This window comes from Salmo salar, chromosome 08 (assembly GCF_965601325.2).
Source record: "Salmo salar chromosome 08, fSalSal1, whole genome shotgun sequence".
Classification (NCBI taxonomy): Eukaryota; Metazoa; Chordata; class Actinopteri; order Salmoniformes; family Salmonidae; genus Salmo; species Salmo salar.
This window is the reverse complement of record NC_138298.1, coordinates 18,062,864-18,081,216: the sequence shown is the minus strand read 5'-3', so window position 1 is coordinate 18,081,216 and position 18,353 is coordinate 18,062,864. Positions and strand designations below refer to the sequence as shown.

Genomic DNA, 18,353 nt, shown 5'->3' with positions numbered 1-18,353 from the left:
CATATGATTGTTGACGGCTGTTGTTGCTGTTTGTCTTGTTGAGGTGGCGGCGTCGCCTTTGAAGTAGTGATTTTACGCTTTCAAGGCCTTGAGATATTTATGAAATCACCAACCAGATTGGAAGTGCCTTAACTACCAGTCTGTCTGCCAGGACAACATAGCAGAGCAGAGCAGCCACCATCTTCTCTCCCATCTGCACCACATTACCCCTCCCCGAGAACACACATGCACGTGCTCATACACACACACAATATTCCGTATGTCTGCAATAGGAGGACACTTTTACTAAGTCTCTGTACTCTACACTTGGGATTTTTATCTGTTAATACATTGAACAATATTTTGGCAAATATTCTCAGATTCATTTGGGGGGTTTCAATGAATGGTTGCCATAGAGATTGCAGTTATTTGATCATTTCTGTGGCTCCAAATCTACTGTATTTAACGTTATACTGCTTAGTTAGGCTACTGTACCTTTTTTTTATTTTTTTTTATTTTTTGCAATGCAAATTAATTGTGCCTGGATTGTTTTAAACAATACTAGTGGGTCTTGAATTCCTTTCAGCCTGCATAATGTTACCGCATTAGATATAACCAAAGTACAGCCACATATGAGATCAATCATTAACACAGCTACCTCTGCCAAATATCTCTCTCTCTCTCTCTCTCTCTCTCTCTCTCTCTCTCTCCAGTTGATAAGTTGCAGACAGTATGTGTATTTGCTTCATGCGTTGTAAATTATTGCTATGTACCCAGAGCCCCTCCAGTGATGTTTGCCGTTTCCTACGCGCCAGCCAACATTAGTAACCCGCAAGTAACGCTTTTAATAGGGCATTTATCGTTGGGCCTTGTGGGCTTGGCGCCGTGCCCTCCTGCACTGAAACTGTGGCTAGCCCAATGGGCCGTTCCAAGATGCTCTTTGTTGTTGGATTTTGCTTTAGCATTATGCAATTTGTTAGCACTCCCCACTGGACACAGACGTCAATTCAGCGTCCATTCCACCAACGTAATTTCATTGAAATTACGTAGAAACAACGTTGATTCAATCAGTTTGTGCCCAGCGGGCCAGCACTGAAGTGCCCTTTATGGTTTCGCTTTATGTTAGCATGGTTCGAACCTTGTTTTTGTTACGCTAACGAGTTCAGCTTGAGCTGCGGAATGCATTCTGCTCTGCCTAAGCAAAATGGGATGTATCATAGCATGCTATTTTCTGCTACAGCATTAGGCCTAGGTGTTGTTTCAGTTTTGTTTCAGCGATGATATGTTTCGCTTTAGGAGACTATAGATTCCCCTTCGGATGTTTTGTTTTGCGTTGGATATTTCTTTAGCGTTTGGCTCGCTCCTCCAACGTGGTATAAATTGCCTTTAGCAAGTCGTGTTTCACTGAAGTATGTATCATTTTAGTTGTTTCATCATGCTCTACTTCAGTCTTTAGAGCAGGGGGGTAGACAAGCAGACTTTTATCGGAGCGGATGGTCGGGTGGCCGGAACCTAATTACCATAGTGGGTCGAACACTGCAAATTGACGACAACTAAGCCCTAAAAGAGATTGGATTTTAAATAACAATCCTTTCATACCTTGATTACATTGAGACACGATCACGTGTGTCATTTCTATTCGTGGGAATGATTAGGAACAGATTTGCTAAATTAAACACATTTTTATCTGAATTACTGGTGATTTTAGTCTTCAGCGGGCCCCATAAAATAAAAGTTGAGGGTGTCTCCCTCCGTTTGATAATGAGAGTTTTCCATTAGGGCGTTGGTCCTATAGTGCTGAAAAGATGGGGGGTTTTGCTAACTGCTAGCATGTTGTTAGCTAGTCAGGCCTGGTCGTGGTAAGACACAACGGTCGGTGCTGGGAGTCCAGCGTGGGATCCTGGGTAACAGAATGTTAAGCCCCTGCTGTTATCTGAGAGTCAGATGAAACCTGATAGTCCCTTTTTTGGACTTCTAGGAGCTAGGAGCTAGGAACTAGCGTTGTTTACAGTGTGTTTTCACTGGGGATTTCAGGTCAGTTGATACTGCACCCCACCAACCCCCATCACGAAAAAAAAAGTCAGCACAGGATTTGTTTGTATTTTCTCTCTCTCTCTCTTTCTTTTTAAGCCCATGCAGGATATTTTTTTGCTCAACATCTCCAGTCCAAATGCCTCCCCAGATGCTAGCTAGGCCCCATTTACCTGTCAGTTTCTATTTTGTTAGCACCTGGGAGATGGCTCTCCCCCTTCTCTCCTCTGTGGCGTCCCAAATGGCACCCTATTCCCAAATATATAAAATTGTTGGTCCCATGTTTCATGAGCTGAAATAAAAGATCCCATACATTTTCCATATGCACCAAAAGCTTATTTCTCTCAAATTTTGTTCACAGATTTGTTTACATCCCTGTTACTGAGCATTTCTAATTTGCCAAGATAATCCATCCACCTGACAGGTTTGGTATATCAAGAAGCTGATTAAACAGCGTGATCATTACGCAGGTGCACCTTGTACTGTGGACAATAAAAGGCCACAAAAAATGTGCAGTTTTGTCACACAACACAATGCCACAGATGTCTCAAGTATTGATGGAGCGTGCAATTGGCATGCTGACTGCAGAAAGTTCCATTAGAGTTGTTTTAGAGAATTTGGCAGTACGTCCAACCGGCCTCACAACCGCAGACCACGTGTAACCACACCAGCCCAGGACCTCCACATCTGGCTTCTTCAACCGCAGGATTGTCTGAGACCAGCTTCCCAGACAGCTGATGAAGCTGTGGGTTTGCACAACCGAAGAATTTCTGCACAAACTGTCAGAAACCATCTCAGTGAAGCTCATCTGCGTGCTCGTCGTCCTCACCAGGGTCTTGACCTGACTGCAGTTCAGCGTCGTAACTGACTTCAGTGGGCAAATGTTCACCTTCGATGGCCACTGGCTGGAGAAATGTGCTCTTCACGGATGAATCCCAGTTTCAACTGTACTGGGCAGATGGCAGACAGCGTGTATGGCATTGTGTGGGCGAGCGGTTTGCTGATGTCAACTTTGCGGCAGGTTGCCAAGTGGCTAAAGCGTTGGGCCAGTAACCGAAAGGTTGCTAGATCAAATCCCTGAGCTGACAAGGTAAAAACCTGTCATTCTGCCCCTGAACAAGGCAGTTAACCCACTGTTCCTAGGCTGTCATTGTAAATAAGAATTTGTTCTCTACTGACTTGCCTAGTTAAATAAAAAAACAGAGTGCCCCATGTTGGGGTTATAGTATGGGCAGGCATTAGCTATGAACACAATTGCATTTTATTGATGGCAATTTGAATGCATAGAGATACCGTGATGAGATCCGGAGGCCCATTGTCGTGCCATTCATCCACCTCCATCACCTCATGTTTCAGCATGATAATGCACAACCCCATGTCACAAGGATCTGTACACACTTCCTGGAAGCTGAAAATGTCCAAGTTCTTCCATGGCCTGCATACTCACCATACATGTCACCCATTGAGCATGTTTGGGATGCTCTGGATCGACGTGTACGACAGTGATGTCCAGCAACTTCGCACAGCCATTGAAGAGGAGTGGGACAACATTCCACAGGCCATAATCAACAGCTTGATCAAATTTACGAAGGAGATGTGTCTCACTGCATGAGGCAAATGGTGGTCACACCAGATACTGACTGGTTTTCTGATCCACACCCCTACCTTTTTTAATATCTGTATTCGCAGGCATGTGAAATCCATAGACAAGGGCCTAATGAATTTATTTCAATTGACTAATTTCCTTAAATGAACTCAGTAAAATTGTAGACATTGTTGCATGTTACGTTTATATTCTTGCTGTTTGCTATCTATCTATCCATCTGCCACTGGTCAAATACAACTGGGGAGGGAGGGGGTCTGTCTGTCTGGTTCTCAGTGATAGGATGGATCTGAGGTCAGAGAGGCCTTGGGGGGGGGGGCGATATTAGGGCTGAGAATTACCAGGGACCTCACGTTACGATATAATCACTATACTTAGGTGCTGATACGATATGTATTGCGATTTGATACTGTGATTTTATTGTGATTTGATGTTCCAAACGTATTGCTCACTGTATGTCTGCTGCAGAGAGACAAGAGAGACCATGAGAAAACGAGTTTTGAGAAAACATATCAGTTATGGAAATATGTTTTGGTGCAGCGAAAAAATAATATTGCGATATTTTAAAAACGATACGATATGGTAACAAAATAATATCCCAATATGTAACTGTATAGATTTTACCCCCGTCCCTAGTAAATAGGGCAGGAAGAGATTTTAATGTGACAGATGATCTGTTAGTGACAGGGTTCAAGGTGTTTTGTCTTTACTGCCAGTCTCAAGTTAGATCAGATGTACTCCCCGTGTTCTCCTGTAAAAGGCCACTGAATTGCTCTCCCTGGTAAATGCTAGCTCTCTTAAATATCTATGAATACTTGACATTTAGAATAAAAGACTCCAGCGCCTCTCTTATTGAAACTATTGATGTCCTCAACCTTGTTCTTTGTGAAAGAGTCTTTAAGATCATCCATCTTGTTTCCTCTCTTCTCTCAAAACTCCCTTTATTCTACCCTGTACTTCCTGTATTCTCTTGTAAAGGAGCACTAGTTTTTCCTTTGGAAGACATTTATTGACCGGTATACATGTTCAGGGCTCTAGTGTTGACGACTTCGATCTCGTTTCCTCTCCTCTCAGGGCAGAACTTCAACCTGAGACAACTGGGGATCTGCGAGCCGTCCACACGCCGCGGCCTGGCCTTCTGCGCCGAGATGGGCCTCCCCCACCGCGGCTACTCGGTCGGCGCCGGCTCCGACGTGGACACCGAGAACGAGGGCGTGATGTCACCGGAGCGCGCCATGCGGCTGTGGGGCCGCGGGGTGAAGTCGGGCGGCCGGAACTCGTGCTTGTCCAGCCGGTCTAACTCGGCCCTGACCCTCACCGACACAGAGCACGAAAACAAGTCGGACAGCGATAATGGTGAGTCCGGTCGGTGTGCACAACACACCTTTTTATTTATCTGTCTTTTTTATCTCTCCTTCCTTGGCTCGGGCCACCTAAAGGACAGGAGCGTGCACGGCTCAACATCGTGCACACTCCCTGGCACGTCCACTGACACGGATGGATCGGTGAAACACGGTTGTTGGGAAAGAATGTTGAATGAGAGTTGGTGTCGCTCAGCGTTCCTTTCCTCTTGTGACCACTTCACTTGAGAAGATGCAGCTGTGAACTTGACAATGAGAGAATTTGAGGGAACTCAAGAATTAGTGTGAGTGTGAATGGGTACTGTAAGTGTACGTCGGCATGTTCATTGAAGCCCACTGATTGCTGAAGGTGAAGGGTTAACCCCAAGGCGTGGTGACAGACAGAGCAAAGCACGTGTTGCTCCTAGCGACGGTTGGATTATGACTCTCAGGGTTTGACTTTGTTCTGGAGGCGAAAGTGAAGAGAGAGAGAGAACCCTGTCACCTGCTTTCTGCCCTCTACTGCCCCTCTCCTCTCCTCTGCTGCCCTCTGCTCCCTCTCTCTCCCAGCTGCCAACCTTTTTTTGATTAAGTTTCCCCAGGTGGCCCCTAGAGCGCCATCACATATAGCTTTGTGACTCTGTCTCTGTCCCGCTCTGTATTTCTCTCTCTCTCTCTCTCTCTCTCTTTCTGTCTCTCTCTGTCGCTCTCTCTCTGTCTCTCTCTCTGTCTCTCTCTCTCCCACATTAACCCCTTTCCCTCACACCCATTATATCAGCTTCATCCTTGCACTCCTCTCTCCCATCTGCCCTTTCTCATTCTCTCTCTGTCTCCCCCCCCCAGTCTCTCTCCTTCTCTCTCTCAGGTTCACCTAGCCCAGAGGAAGGAGTGTATCTCTGGCTGAGTGAGCCCACACAATGGTTGATTAGCAGGCCTTGGCGGTTTGAAGTACACATGTGTGAGGTTTGAACGAGAGGAGGAGCGACACTTTCGCTCTCTCGCTCTTCTATCGCTCTCACCCCATCTCCTCTCTCTCGTTCCTCTATCGCTCTCACCTCATCTCCTCTCTCTCGTTCCTCTATTGCTCTCACCCCATCTCCTCTCTCTCGTTCCTCTATCGCTCTCACCTCATCCCCTCTCTCTCGTTCCTCTATTGCTCTCACCCCATCTCCTCTCTCTCGTTCCTCTATCGCTCTCACCTCATCTCCTCTCTCTCGTTCCTCTATTGCTCTCACCCCATCTCCTCTCTCTCGTTCCTCTATCGCTCTCACCTCATCTCCTCTCTCTCGTTCCTCTATTGCTCTCACCTCATCTCCTCTCTCTCGTTCCTCTATTGCTCTCACCTCATCTCCTCTCTCTCGTTCCTCTATTGCTCTCACCCCATCTCCTCTCTCTCGTTCCTCTATCGCTCTCACCCCATCTCCTCTCTCTCGTTCCTCTATCGCTCTCACCCCATCTCCTCTCTCTCGCTCTTCTATCGCTCTCACCCCATCTCCTCTCTCTCGTTCCTCTATCGCTCTCACCCCATCTCCTCTCTCTCGTTCCTCTATCGCTCTCACCCCATCTCCTCTCTCTCGTTCCTCTATCGCTCTCACCCCATCTCCTCTCTCTCGCTCTTCTATCGCTCTCACCCCATCTCCTCTCTCTCGTTCCTCTATCGCTCTCACCCCATCTCCTCTCTCTCGTTCCTCTATCGCTCTCACCCCATCTCCTCTCTCTCGTTCCTCTATCGCTCTCACCCCATCTCCTCTCTCTCGTTCCTCTATCGCTCTCACCCCATCTCCTCTCTCTCGCTCTTCTATCGCTCTCACCCCATCTCCTCTCTCTCGTTCCTCTATTGCTCTCACCTCATCTCCTCTCTCAGAGCGACCATGACTTTTTCGTTTTGTGTTATTTTTCAAAGAGTGTGACAGGTGCCGTTTTATGGCACTCTTTGGCACTCTGAACTATCGAGTTTTGAAAGCATTTTATTGCATTGCTCCGACACCCACAAAATGTTATTTTAGTATCTCAATTTTAGTTCTGTTTCTTTAGATCAATATAAAATGGAAATGTGTCAAACTATTGGGAGTAATAAAATAACAACGTAAGAACAAACCTGCTGACAATGTCAGATTCGTACCTTTAAAGACATGAAATTACAAATATTTTAATGAACATAATTAACGATCAGAATTTTACCTGCATCGTCATGAAACTACATTCATCAGTCTGTCTCTAGACACCTCTGCTTACAGGTGCTGGGCTAACCTTTAAAATGTAGACTTACAAAGCCGTTCCAGGACTCGAATCCCAATGGTTCTAGTGATATGAAGTTCTTATGTAACCACTTCCATTAGGAGTTCCTATACCTTCATTAACACCTCTTTGGCTTAATTAAGAACAGAAAAAAAAGAATAAAGTGCTGAAGTTGTGCGTTTATATATTAAATGCCATTAGAATGTGAGTTTGCATGCCCCAGAGTATAGACGGACCCAGCTAGGAGGAGTTAGTAGTGGTTGTAATAGATTCTGTCTTAAAATAGTTGATGTTAGGAAAAGGAATTCAGCTGTTATTGCGTTGTGGGGGGTGTGTGTGTGGGGGGGAGGGTGTGTACGTGTGTGTGTGTATAAGCCTCTCAGACAGGTTCTGAGTGTCATGTTTGCATTGAGGCCTGGCCGTTGTTTAGGTCTGACGTTCACCAGTGTTGCTGTGAATCTGCAGTTGTCTTGTTAAACTAGGACATATGCTGTAGGTGTTCCAGTTCCCCAGCTAACAGCTAACCAGATTCCACAGAGACTGGAAAGAGCTCATGACATTAAACCGAGTGGGATGGATAGAGTGGGTGTGTGAGTGCACTGTGGCGGCACCTGGAATTTTTAGTTTAAAGATCCAGCCGAGAACAGGATAAAGAATAAAGATGGTAACTGTTCTCTCTCAGAAGTAGGGGGGCTGTGAAATCCAAGGCTGCTGGGCCACGGACCCCCCTGTCTATTCACTTTAAAAGGCATACACCCACACACACACACACGAAGACGCACACAGACACACACTCTCTCCTGTCCCTTCCCCAGCCATGTCAAAAGGCTTCCTGTTTACATGTGCTCGGCGTCTCGCGTAGCCAGAGGCGTGGAAGAGAGTGTGTCCAAACGATTGACACACTGTTTGGTTTTCTTCTCTACCCTCCCTCTGTCCTTCACTCCTTCCCAAGGTAAAAGCTTGTCAGCACCCAAAGCTGGTGAGGTCATTGACATTCCAAATAAGGAGTTACAGCCAGTATCAGAATGGGTATTCAATAATAAACTGGTCTTAAATACAGTTAAAACTTAAAGCATTGTGTTTGGTTCAAGACATTCTCTAAGACCTAAACCTCATCTGGAGTTGTGTATAAATGGTGTGCCCATCGAGAATTCTAGGAAGATAAACTCCTAGGTATAATTTTGGAAGGTCAATAAATCATGGTCATGTCATATTGACAAAGTTGTTGTGAAGATTGGAAGAGGTATGTCTGTTATAAAAACACGTTCTGCGATTTTGACACGAACATCAACTGGACTAGTTGTTCAGGCTTTGAGCTTGTCTCATCTTGATCACTGTCCTGTAATATGGTCATGTGCAGCAAAGAAAGACCAAGCAAAGCTGCAGCTGGATCAGAACACTGGATCAGAACAGAGCAGCACACCCTGCCCGTAACTGCACATACAGAACTAACATCAACAACATGCAGGCCAGTATTTCCTGGTTCAGGGTTCACGAGTGATTAACTGCTTCTCTTCTAGTTTTCAGGAGAAATATCACTGTGATGGAAATTCCAGATTGTCTGCATGATCAAAATTGATTCAGCTCAGACACCCAGACATGCCCTACAAGACATGCCACCAGGGGTCTCGTATACAGAGCCAAGATCATGGAACTCCCGTCCAGCTCCAGTTACTTTGTTGTATATCGCTGTATTTTACATTTGTGCGACTGTCCTTGTCTGTCAGTGTATCAGTGTTCTGTTACTTGTCATGTTTGAGGTTTTTGTGGACCCCAGGAATAGTAGCTGCTGCTTCGGCAAGAGCTAATGGGGATCCGAATGAATCAAAATCAAAAGCTGAAGAGGTCCACTTTTTGAGCTTTTCACCAGCCGACCGACAGTAAAGTTACACACACGCAAGCACATGCGCACATGCTCCCATACACACACATAGACACACGGACACACACACACATAGACACACACACACACACACACACACACACACACACACACACACACACACACACACACACACACACACACACACACACACACATACTCACTGTAAGACATTACGGTCCCTGTGCTTACACGACGGGGCTACCAGCCCGCTTTACTCTGCCTGACAACCGTCGACAACTTCAAACGTTCCAGGAACTAATTCCATTTAGGATAGTCGGGATAAAGGCAGGATAATCTAATGCAGTCTGTGACCAACAGCGAAGGAAGGAGCGGCCTTCATCCCTCCGTCCCTCCGTCCGTCTGTTTCTGTCACACTCCTCTTTTCATTATTGTTCCTCGGGGAAGTTTTCCTCTCTCTTTTGACCTTATTTTCACTTTCTGCCTTTTTCCACTTTAGCAAAGAACCCATATGGCATCAAGTAAATACACACCAAAGCAGAACAAAACAGGATACAAGTTTTCATGGTCCCTACTCCCTAGCCTTCGTCTCTGTGTCTTATGACTAGCGTTTCTGTAACCGAGACGAAACCCTGGGAGGACACAGGAGTCACCTGAGCACCGTGCTCTGTTGTGCGGTTCTTTGTTGTGGTTGGAAGACGATGGGAAGAGAAGGAGACAGAAAACATAGAGCGAGAAAGAGAGACGGAACACAACAGAGACGTCTCTGGAGTTTGTGTTTCCTGGGGGAACCTGAGATGAGGATGCGCCCTTCCGCCCTCCTTGCCGTACCCACCCCCCTCGTGCCCACTGGTACCCAGGAGTACCGCGCCTGCCGCCCGCCGTGAGCCACAGGAGACTGGCACCGGGTTAGGCATGAAAGAGAGAGAGAGAGAGAGAGAACATGGACGAGAGAAAGAAGAGGTCTGACCGCACACACGTCTTCTGTTTCTCACGTCTCTTGTGGATTGGGCTGTAAGTTGTCTGGGGAGAAACCAATCAAACAATCAGCTCACTGAAAAACCTCAGTGGAGTCTCCTAACGCCATCGTTCTATCTCCCTGCTGTCTCCCTTCAGCTGGCCTATCTTAAAAACACAGGCGAAAAACAGTTAAGAATTGTGCAGAAGTGTTAGTAGTTTACATTTCAGAGGTTTTTCTCATGAATAAAAAACAAAATAAAGATCCACAGGAATGTACATGCGCGCGAACACACACACACACACACACACACACACACACACACACACACACACACACACACACACACACACATACACACACACACACACACACGCACACACATGCACACACACACACACACATGCACACACACACACACACACACACACATGCACACACACGCACACACATGCACACAAAACACACACACACACATGCACACACACTGCTTAAAATAAGTCCAACGTCATACATAAACATGGCTCACAGCTCTTTCATCTTGTGTGTGTTTTCCCACAATTGTCTAGGACAGGTATTCCCAAACTGGGGGCAATACCGCCAAATAAAAATGTGATTCACATTTTAAAAAATAAATAATAATAATAGTAATTTTTTTATACTATTTTTTTCTTCACATTTTCAAACAGTACATTCAGTAAGGCCCGCATCCATAGAGACACATACCAGCTCTACTGGTAGTACTGCTACTACCAGCAGTACTACACCTGCACCTGTCGACGACAGTTGTTCTGCTTCCACAAGCACATCCAATGCTAGCATCAGTAATTCTACATTTGTTGCTAGCCCAGCTAGCATGGACACTGACAGTTGTGAATCTGATGCAGCCGAAGAGCTACTGCCCCCTTACCCGGGAAAGCACCGAACAACAGACAGGGACGTTGGCCCATTGAAGAGGCGCAAATATGATGAGAACTACATTGATTTGGGGTTCACTTATATTGAGAGTAGTGCCTTTCCTCAGCCACAGTGTGTTTGTTAAATGTGCAAAAGTACTATCTCACAACTCGATGAAACCTTCACTCTAGCGCTGACATTTAGAAATAAAACATGCCATTTAAAAAAATAGGCCACGGGAGTTTTTTGAGCGAGAATCAAGATAACTTTCGAGTAGTAAGACATGTATAAAAGCAACAGATATCATTAATAAGAAGGGGCTAGAAGCATCTTATATGGTGAGCTATCGAGTGGCTAGGACAGGCAAGCCCCATACTATTGTGGAGGACTTCATTCTTCCTGCTGCTGCAGATATGGGCTGGGACAATGCTGGGAGAAAAGGCCAAACAAACTATACAGACAATTTCTTCATCAAACAACACTGTTTCATGACGCATCAGTGACATGGCAGGAGATGTTTTGACACAGTTACTGCTTCGCATACAAGCTAGTGAATTCTATGCGTTACAGCTGGATGAGTCAACAGAAGTGGCGGGCCTGGCACAGCTCCTGGTATATGTCCGTTACGTTTATGGGGGGTCAATTTAAGGAAGACATCCTCTTCTGCAAACCACTGTAACCCAGTACAGCAGGAGAGGATATTTTTTAATTACTGGACTGTAACGGCTGTCTATGGAAGAAGTGGACCAAAATGCGGCGGAGTTAGGGTTCGTCATATTTCATTTACGAACACTATGCATTTCACAAAAACAACAAAAACTGACAGCCAACACAGTCCTGTCAGGTACTACCACAATAACAAGAACAATTACCCACACCACACAAAGGAAACGTAGGCAACTTATGTGTGACTCCCAATCAACCACAATCCTCTACAGCTGTGCCTGATTGGAAGTCACACGGCCAAAATCAATGAAACAATAAAACACTCACTCCCTTCTGCCACGTCCTGACCCAACTACACCCTCTACTGGTCAGGACGTGACATGGACAGCTTGTGACATCAAATGTCCTTTGGTGGTCAAGATGTGTTGGTATCTGGACTGATGGCTCAAAAGCCATGACAGGGAGACATAGTGGAGTGGTAACATGCGTGCAAGCAGTTTCTCCCGACGCCACTTGGGTACACTGCAGCATCCACCGAGAGGCTCTTGCTGCCAAGGGAATGCCTGACAGCTTGAAAGACGTTTTGGACACTACATTGAAAATGGTTAACCTTGTTAAAGCAAGGCCCCTGAACTCTCGTGTATTTTCTGCATTATGCAATGATATGGGCAGCGACCATGTAACGCGTTTACAACAAATGCTGGTGTGCTGGTTATCAAAGGGCAAAGTATTGACATGTTTTTTTTTTTATTGAGACGAGCTTAAAGTTTACTTTACTGACCGAGTTTCTCACACGACTGGCCTATCTGGGTGATGTTTTTTCTCGCCTGAATGATCTGAATCTAGGATTACAGGGACTCTCCGCAACTATATTCAATGTGCGGGACAAAATTGAGGCTATGATTAAGAAGTTGGAGCTCTTTTTTGTTTTCATTAACAAGGACAACACACAGGTCTTTCCATCATTGTATGATTTTTTGTGTGCAAATGAACTCAAGCTTACGGACAATGTCAAATGTGATATAGCGAAGCACCTGAGTGAGTTCTGTGCGCAGTTACGCAGGTACTTTCCTGAAATGGATGACACAAACAACTGGATTCGTTATCCCTTTCATGCCCTGCCTCCAGTCCACTTACTGATATCGGAAGAAGAGAGCCTTATCGAAATTGCAACAAGCAGTTCTGTGAAAAATTAATTTAATCAGAAGCCACTGCCAGATTTCTGGATTGGGCTGCACTCAGATTATCCTGCCTTGGCAAATCGTGTTGTTAAGATACTGATACCCTTTGCAACCACGTACCTATGTGAGAGTGGATTCTTGGCCCTCACTAGCATGAAAACTAAATACAGTAACAGACTGTGTGTGGAAAATTATTTAAGACTGTGACTCTCTCCAATATAACCCAAGATTGCCGAGTTATGAGCATCCTTTCAAGCACACCCTTCTCGGATTCCTACCGCAAGCTCTGAACCTTTACACCGGATCATCGCAGCTAGCTAGCTGCTATCCAAGTGGCTACTCCTGGCTAACGTCTCTGTCCCAAAACTAGCACCAATTAGCCTGGAGCTAGCCTCGAGCTAGGCCCATCCCCCGGCTAGCCGAAGAGGTCCATCAGCCAATTCTTGGGCTACAATAGCTATTTTGCCAATTGGCCTGGACCCTTTACTGCCGACATGGAACCCCGCCGATCCATCATGACTGGTCTGCCAATGTAACCGTCCGAGGTGGTTTCAACAGGCTCTTCCTTTGCGACGTCGCAGGAGGCCCATCTGCTAGCCCCGGCCCGCTAGCTGTCTGAATCGCTGTGTCTCCAGCTCGCCTAGCGTAGTAGCGACTACTGAATTGGTTCCCTGACTCATCTATTGCCACTCTCTGGACCCTATGATCACTCGGCTACACATGCCTCTCCCTAATGTCAATATGCCTTGTCTATTGCTGTTTTGGTTAGTGATTCATTTCTTATTTCACTGTAGAGCCCCTAGCCCTGCCCAATATGCCTTAGATAGCCCATACATGCGGTGACCTCACCTGGCTTAACTGGTGTCTCCAGAGACAAAACCTCTCTCATCGTCACTCAATGCCTTGGTTTACCTCCACTGTACTCACATCCTACCATAGCCTTGTCTGTACATTATGCCTTGAATCTATTCTTCCGTTCCCAGAAATCTGCTCCTTTTACTCTCTGTTCTGAACGCACTAGATGACCAGTTCATATAGCCTTTATCTGTACCCTTGTCCTACTCCTCCTCTGTTCCTCCGGTAATGTAGAGGTTAACCCAGGCCCTGCAGCCCCCAGCACCACTCCCATTCCCCAGGCGCTCTCATTTGTTGACTTCTGTAACCGTAAAAAACCTTGGTATCATGTATTTTAATAATAGAAGCCTCCTCCCTAAGTTTGTTTATTCACTGCTTTAGCACACTCTGCCAACCCTGATGTCCTAGCCGTGTCTGAATCCTGGTTTAGGAAGGCCACCAAAACTCCTGTCATTTCCATCCCTAACTATAACAATTTCCGACAAGATAGAGCTGCCAAAGGGGGCGGAGTTGCAATCTACTGCAGAGATAGTCTGCAGAGTTCTGTCATACTTTCCAGGTCTGTGCCCAAACAATTCGAGCTTCTACTTTTAAAAATCCACCTTTCCAGAAACAAGTTTCTCACCGTTGCCACTTTGTATAGACCCCCTTCAGCCCCCAGCTGTGCCCTGGACACCATATGTGAATTGATTGCCCCCCATCTTTCTTCAGAGTTCGTACTGTTAGGTGACCTAAACTGGGACATGCTTAACACCCTGGCCGTTCTACAATCTAAGCTAGATGCCCTCAATCTCACACAAATGATCAAGGAACCTACCAGGTACAACCCTAAATCCGTAACCATGGACACACTCATAGATATAATCCTGATCAACTTGCCCTCTAAATACACCTCTGCTGTCATCAACCAGGATCTCAGCGATCACTGCCTCATTGCCTGCGTGCGTAATGGGTCCGCAATCAAACAACCACCCATCATCACTGTCAAACGCTCCCTAAAACACTTCAGCGTGCAGGCCTTTCTAATTGACCTGGCCCGGGTATCCTGGAGCGGGATATTGATCTCATACCATCTGTAGAGGATGCCTGGTTGCTCTTTAAAAGTGCTTTCCTCACCATATTAAATAAGCATGCCCTGTTCAAAAAATTTAGAACTAAGAACAGATTGCCCTTGGTTCGCCCCAGACTTCACTGCCCTTGATCAGCACAAAAACATCCTGTGGCGTTCTGCATTAGCATCGAATATCCCCCACGATATGCAACTTTTCAGGGAAGTCAGGAAGCAATATTCTCAGTCAGTTAGGAAAGCTAAGGCTAGCTTTTTCAAACAGAAATTTGCATCCTGTAGTACTTATTCCAAAAAGTTTTGGGACACTGTAAGGTTCATGGAGAATAAGAACACCTCCTCCCAGCTGCCCACTGCACTGAGGCTAGGAAACACTGTCACCACGATAGATCTACAATAATCGATCATTTCAATAAGCATTTTTCTACGGCTGGCCATGCTTTCCACCTGGCTACCCCTACCCCGGCCAACAGCTCCTCACCCCCTGCAGCAAGGACCTCACTACATATTCATTGCTAACCCCACTGGCTCCAGGTCATCTATATAAGTCTTTGCTAGGTAAAGTCCCGCCTTATCTCAGCTCACTGGTCACCATAGCAACACCCACCCGTAGCACAGGCTCCAGCAAGTATATTTCACTTGTCATCCCCAAAGCCAACACTTCCTTTGGCCGCCTTTCCTTCCAGTTCTCTGCTGCCAATGACTGGAACGAATTGCAAAAATCACTGAAGCTCTCTAACTTTAAGCATCAAGCTGTCAGAGCAGCTTTCCGATCACTGTACCTGTACACAGCCAATCTGTAAATAGCACACCCTACTACCTCATCCCCATATTGTTACTTATCCTCTTGCTCTTTTGCATCCCAGTATCTCACCGTGCGCATCCTCATCTGCACATCTATCACTCCAGTGTTTATGCTAAATTGTAATTATTTCGCCTCTATGGCCTATTTATTGCCTTACCTCCTTACTCTTCTACATTTGCACAGACTGTACATAGATTTTTCTATTGTGTTATTGACTGTACATTTGTTTATGTGTAACTCTGTGTTTTTGTTGCACTGCTTTGCTTTATCTTGGCCAGGTCGCAGTTGTAAATGAGAACTTGTTCTCAACTGGCCTACCTGGTTAAATAAAATACTTTTTTACATCGTGGTGAGTTATTCACAATTTTCGATGAACAAATAAGGTTTTATATGTAAGGTGGTTAAAAAAAGCGCAAAATTATTGATTATTATTATATTATTATTTGTGCCCTGGTGTCAGGAGCGTCGTAAAAAGTGGACCAAGGCGCAGCGGGTATCGTGCTCATCTTTCTTTTTTATTTGGATAAACATGAACACTTAACAAAAATAACAAACAACGCCGAAAACCAGTCCTGTAAGGCTACACAGCTATACATGGAACAACTACCCACAAACAGTGACCAAAACCCCCTAGTTAAATATGGCCTCCAATTAGAAGCAACGAAGAACAGCTGCTTCCAAGGCCAAACCAAAACCCGAACATAGAAATAGACTAAATAGACATTCAAACATAGAAATAGACAACATAGAACATTACCCAAACCCAAGACACATAAATCAAACACACCCCTGCCACGTCCTGACCATACTACAATAACAAAATGACCCCTTATTGGTCAGGACGTGACACCTGGTCCTGTAAGAGCTCTTTGTCACTTCCCACGAGCCGGGTTGTGACAAAAACTCACACTCATTCTTAAGTTTAATAAATGTATCATATAGTGTGAGTGTGGCAGGCTTACAATGATGTCAAAAAGCAACATTTGAGAGTGCGCTGACCCTGGTGCTAGAGGGGGTACGCAGCTGGAGGTTGAATGTTTGAAGGGGTAGTTTGGGAACCACTGGTTTAGGAGATCATGGTATATACACACACACACCCCAATCCTCCCTCCCTTTTCCGCTGGCCATAATCGGGATCTAACCTATAGAGATGACCTGTTCAAAAATGCTTATTGTAGAGGTCTGTGGCTTCCCCTTTAACACGATTTTTAAAATATGTGTCAACAGCAATCTAAATCCTGTGAATATCTTAACCGGCTTAGCTCAGCCTGGACACTACTGTCAGTTAGTTATCCCACAGGATCTGTGGCAGCCTGGACCCAGTCTCAGCTACTATCAGCTAGTTATCCCCCAGGATCTGTGGCAGCCTGGACCCTCAGTCTCAGCTACTGTCAGCTAGTTATCCCCCAGGATCTGTGGCAGCCTGGACCCTCAGTCTCAGCTACTGTCAGCTAGTTATCCCCCAGGATCTGTGGCAGCCTAGACCCTCAGTCTCAGCTACTATCAGCTAGTTATCCCCCAGGATCTGTGGCAGCCTGGACCCTCAGTCTCAGCTACTATCAGCTAGTTATCCCCCAGGATCTGTGGCAGCCTGGACCCTCAGTCTCAGCTACTATCAGCTAGTTATCCCCCAGGATCTGTGGCAGCCTGGACCCTCAGTCTCAGCTACTGTTATCAAGTTATCCCCCAGGATCTGTGGCAGCCTGGACCCTCAGTCTCAGCTACTGTCAGCTAGTTATCCCCCAGGATCTGTGGCAGCCTGGACCCTCAGTCTCAGCTACTGTCAGCTAGTTATCCCCCAGGATCTGTGGCAGCCTGGACCCTCAGTCTCAGCTACTGTCAGCTAAATTATCCCCCAGGATCTGTGGCAGCCTGGACCCAGTCTCAGCTACTATCAGCTAGTTATCCCCCAGGAGCCTGGACCCAGTCTCAGCTACTATTACATTTACATTTGACATTTTAGTCATTTAGCAGACGCTCTTATCCAGAGCGACTTACAAATTGGTGCATTCACCTTATAATATCCAGTGGAACAACCACTTTACAATAGTGCATCTAAATCTTTTAAGGGGGGGGGGGGTTAGAAGGATTGCTTTATCCTATCCCAGGTATTCCTTGAAGAGGTGGGGTTTCAGGTGTCTCCGGAAGGTGGTGATTGACTCCGCTGTCCTGGCGTCGTGAGGGAGCTTGTTCCACCATTGGGGTGCCAGAGCAGCGAACAGTTTTGACTGGGCTGAGCGGGAACTGTGCTTCCTCAGAGGTAGGGAGGCGAGCAGGCCAGAGGTGGATGAACGGAGTGCCCTTGTTTGGGTGTAGGGCCTGATCAGAGCCTGAAGGTACGGAGGTGCCGTTCCCCTCACAGCTCCGTAGGCAAGCACCATGGTCTTGTAGCGGATGCGAGCTTCGACTGGAAGCCAGTGGAGAGAGCGGAGGAGCGGGGTGACGTGAGAGAACTTGGGAAGGTTGAACACCAGACGGGCTGCGGCGTTCTGGATGAGTTGTAGGGGTTTAATGGCACAGGCAGGGAGCCCAGCCAACAGCGAGTTGCAGTAATCCAGACGGGAGATGACAAGTGCCTGGATTAGTACCTGCGCCGCTTCCTGTGTGAGGCAGGGTCGTACTCTGCGAATGTTGTAGAGCATGAACCTACAGGATCGGGTCACCGCCTTGATGTTGGTGGAGAACGACAGGGTGTTGTCCAGGGTCACGCCAAGGCTCTTAGCACTCTGGGAGGAGGACACAAGGGAGTTGTCAACCGTGATGGCGAGATCATGGAACGGGCAGTCCTTCCCCGGGAGGAAGAGCAGCTCCGTCTTGCCGAGGTTCAGCTTGAGGTGGTGATCCGTCATCCACACTGATATGTCTGCCAGACATGCAGAGATGCGATTCGC

At 46.4% G+C, this 18,353-nt stretch overlaps 1 protein-coding gene across 10 annotated transcripts in view; it reads left to right on the top strand.

Annotated features, from left to right (window-relative positions):
- The window catches only part of LOC106610060 (teneurin-3), a 447,182-nt gene that overhangs the window by 106,519 nt on the left and 322,310 nt on the right, over window positions 1-18,353 (top strand). For all 10 annotated transcript variants that reach the window (XM_014209182.3, XM_082978414.1, XM_014209189.3 and 7 more), the window contains exon 3: window positions 4,688-4,969. In XM_014209182.3, coding sequence (XP_014064657.1) covers window positions 4,688-4,969 — 282 coding nt within the window. The remainder of the gene's footprint in view (window positions 1-4,687; window positions 4,970-18,353) is intronic.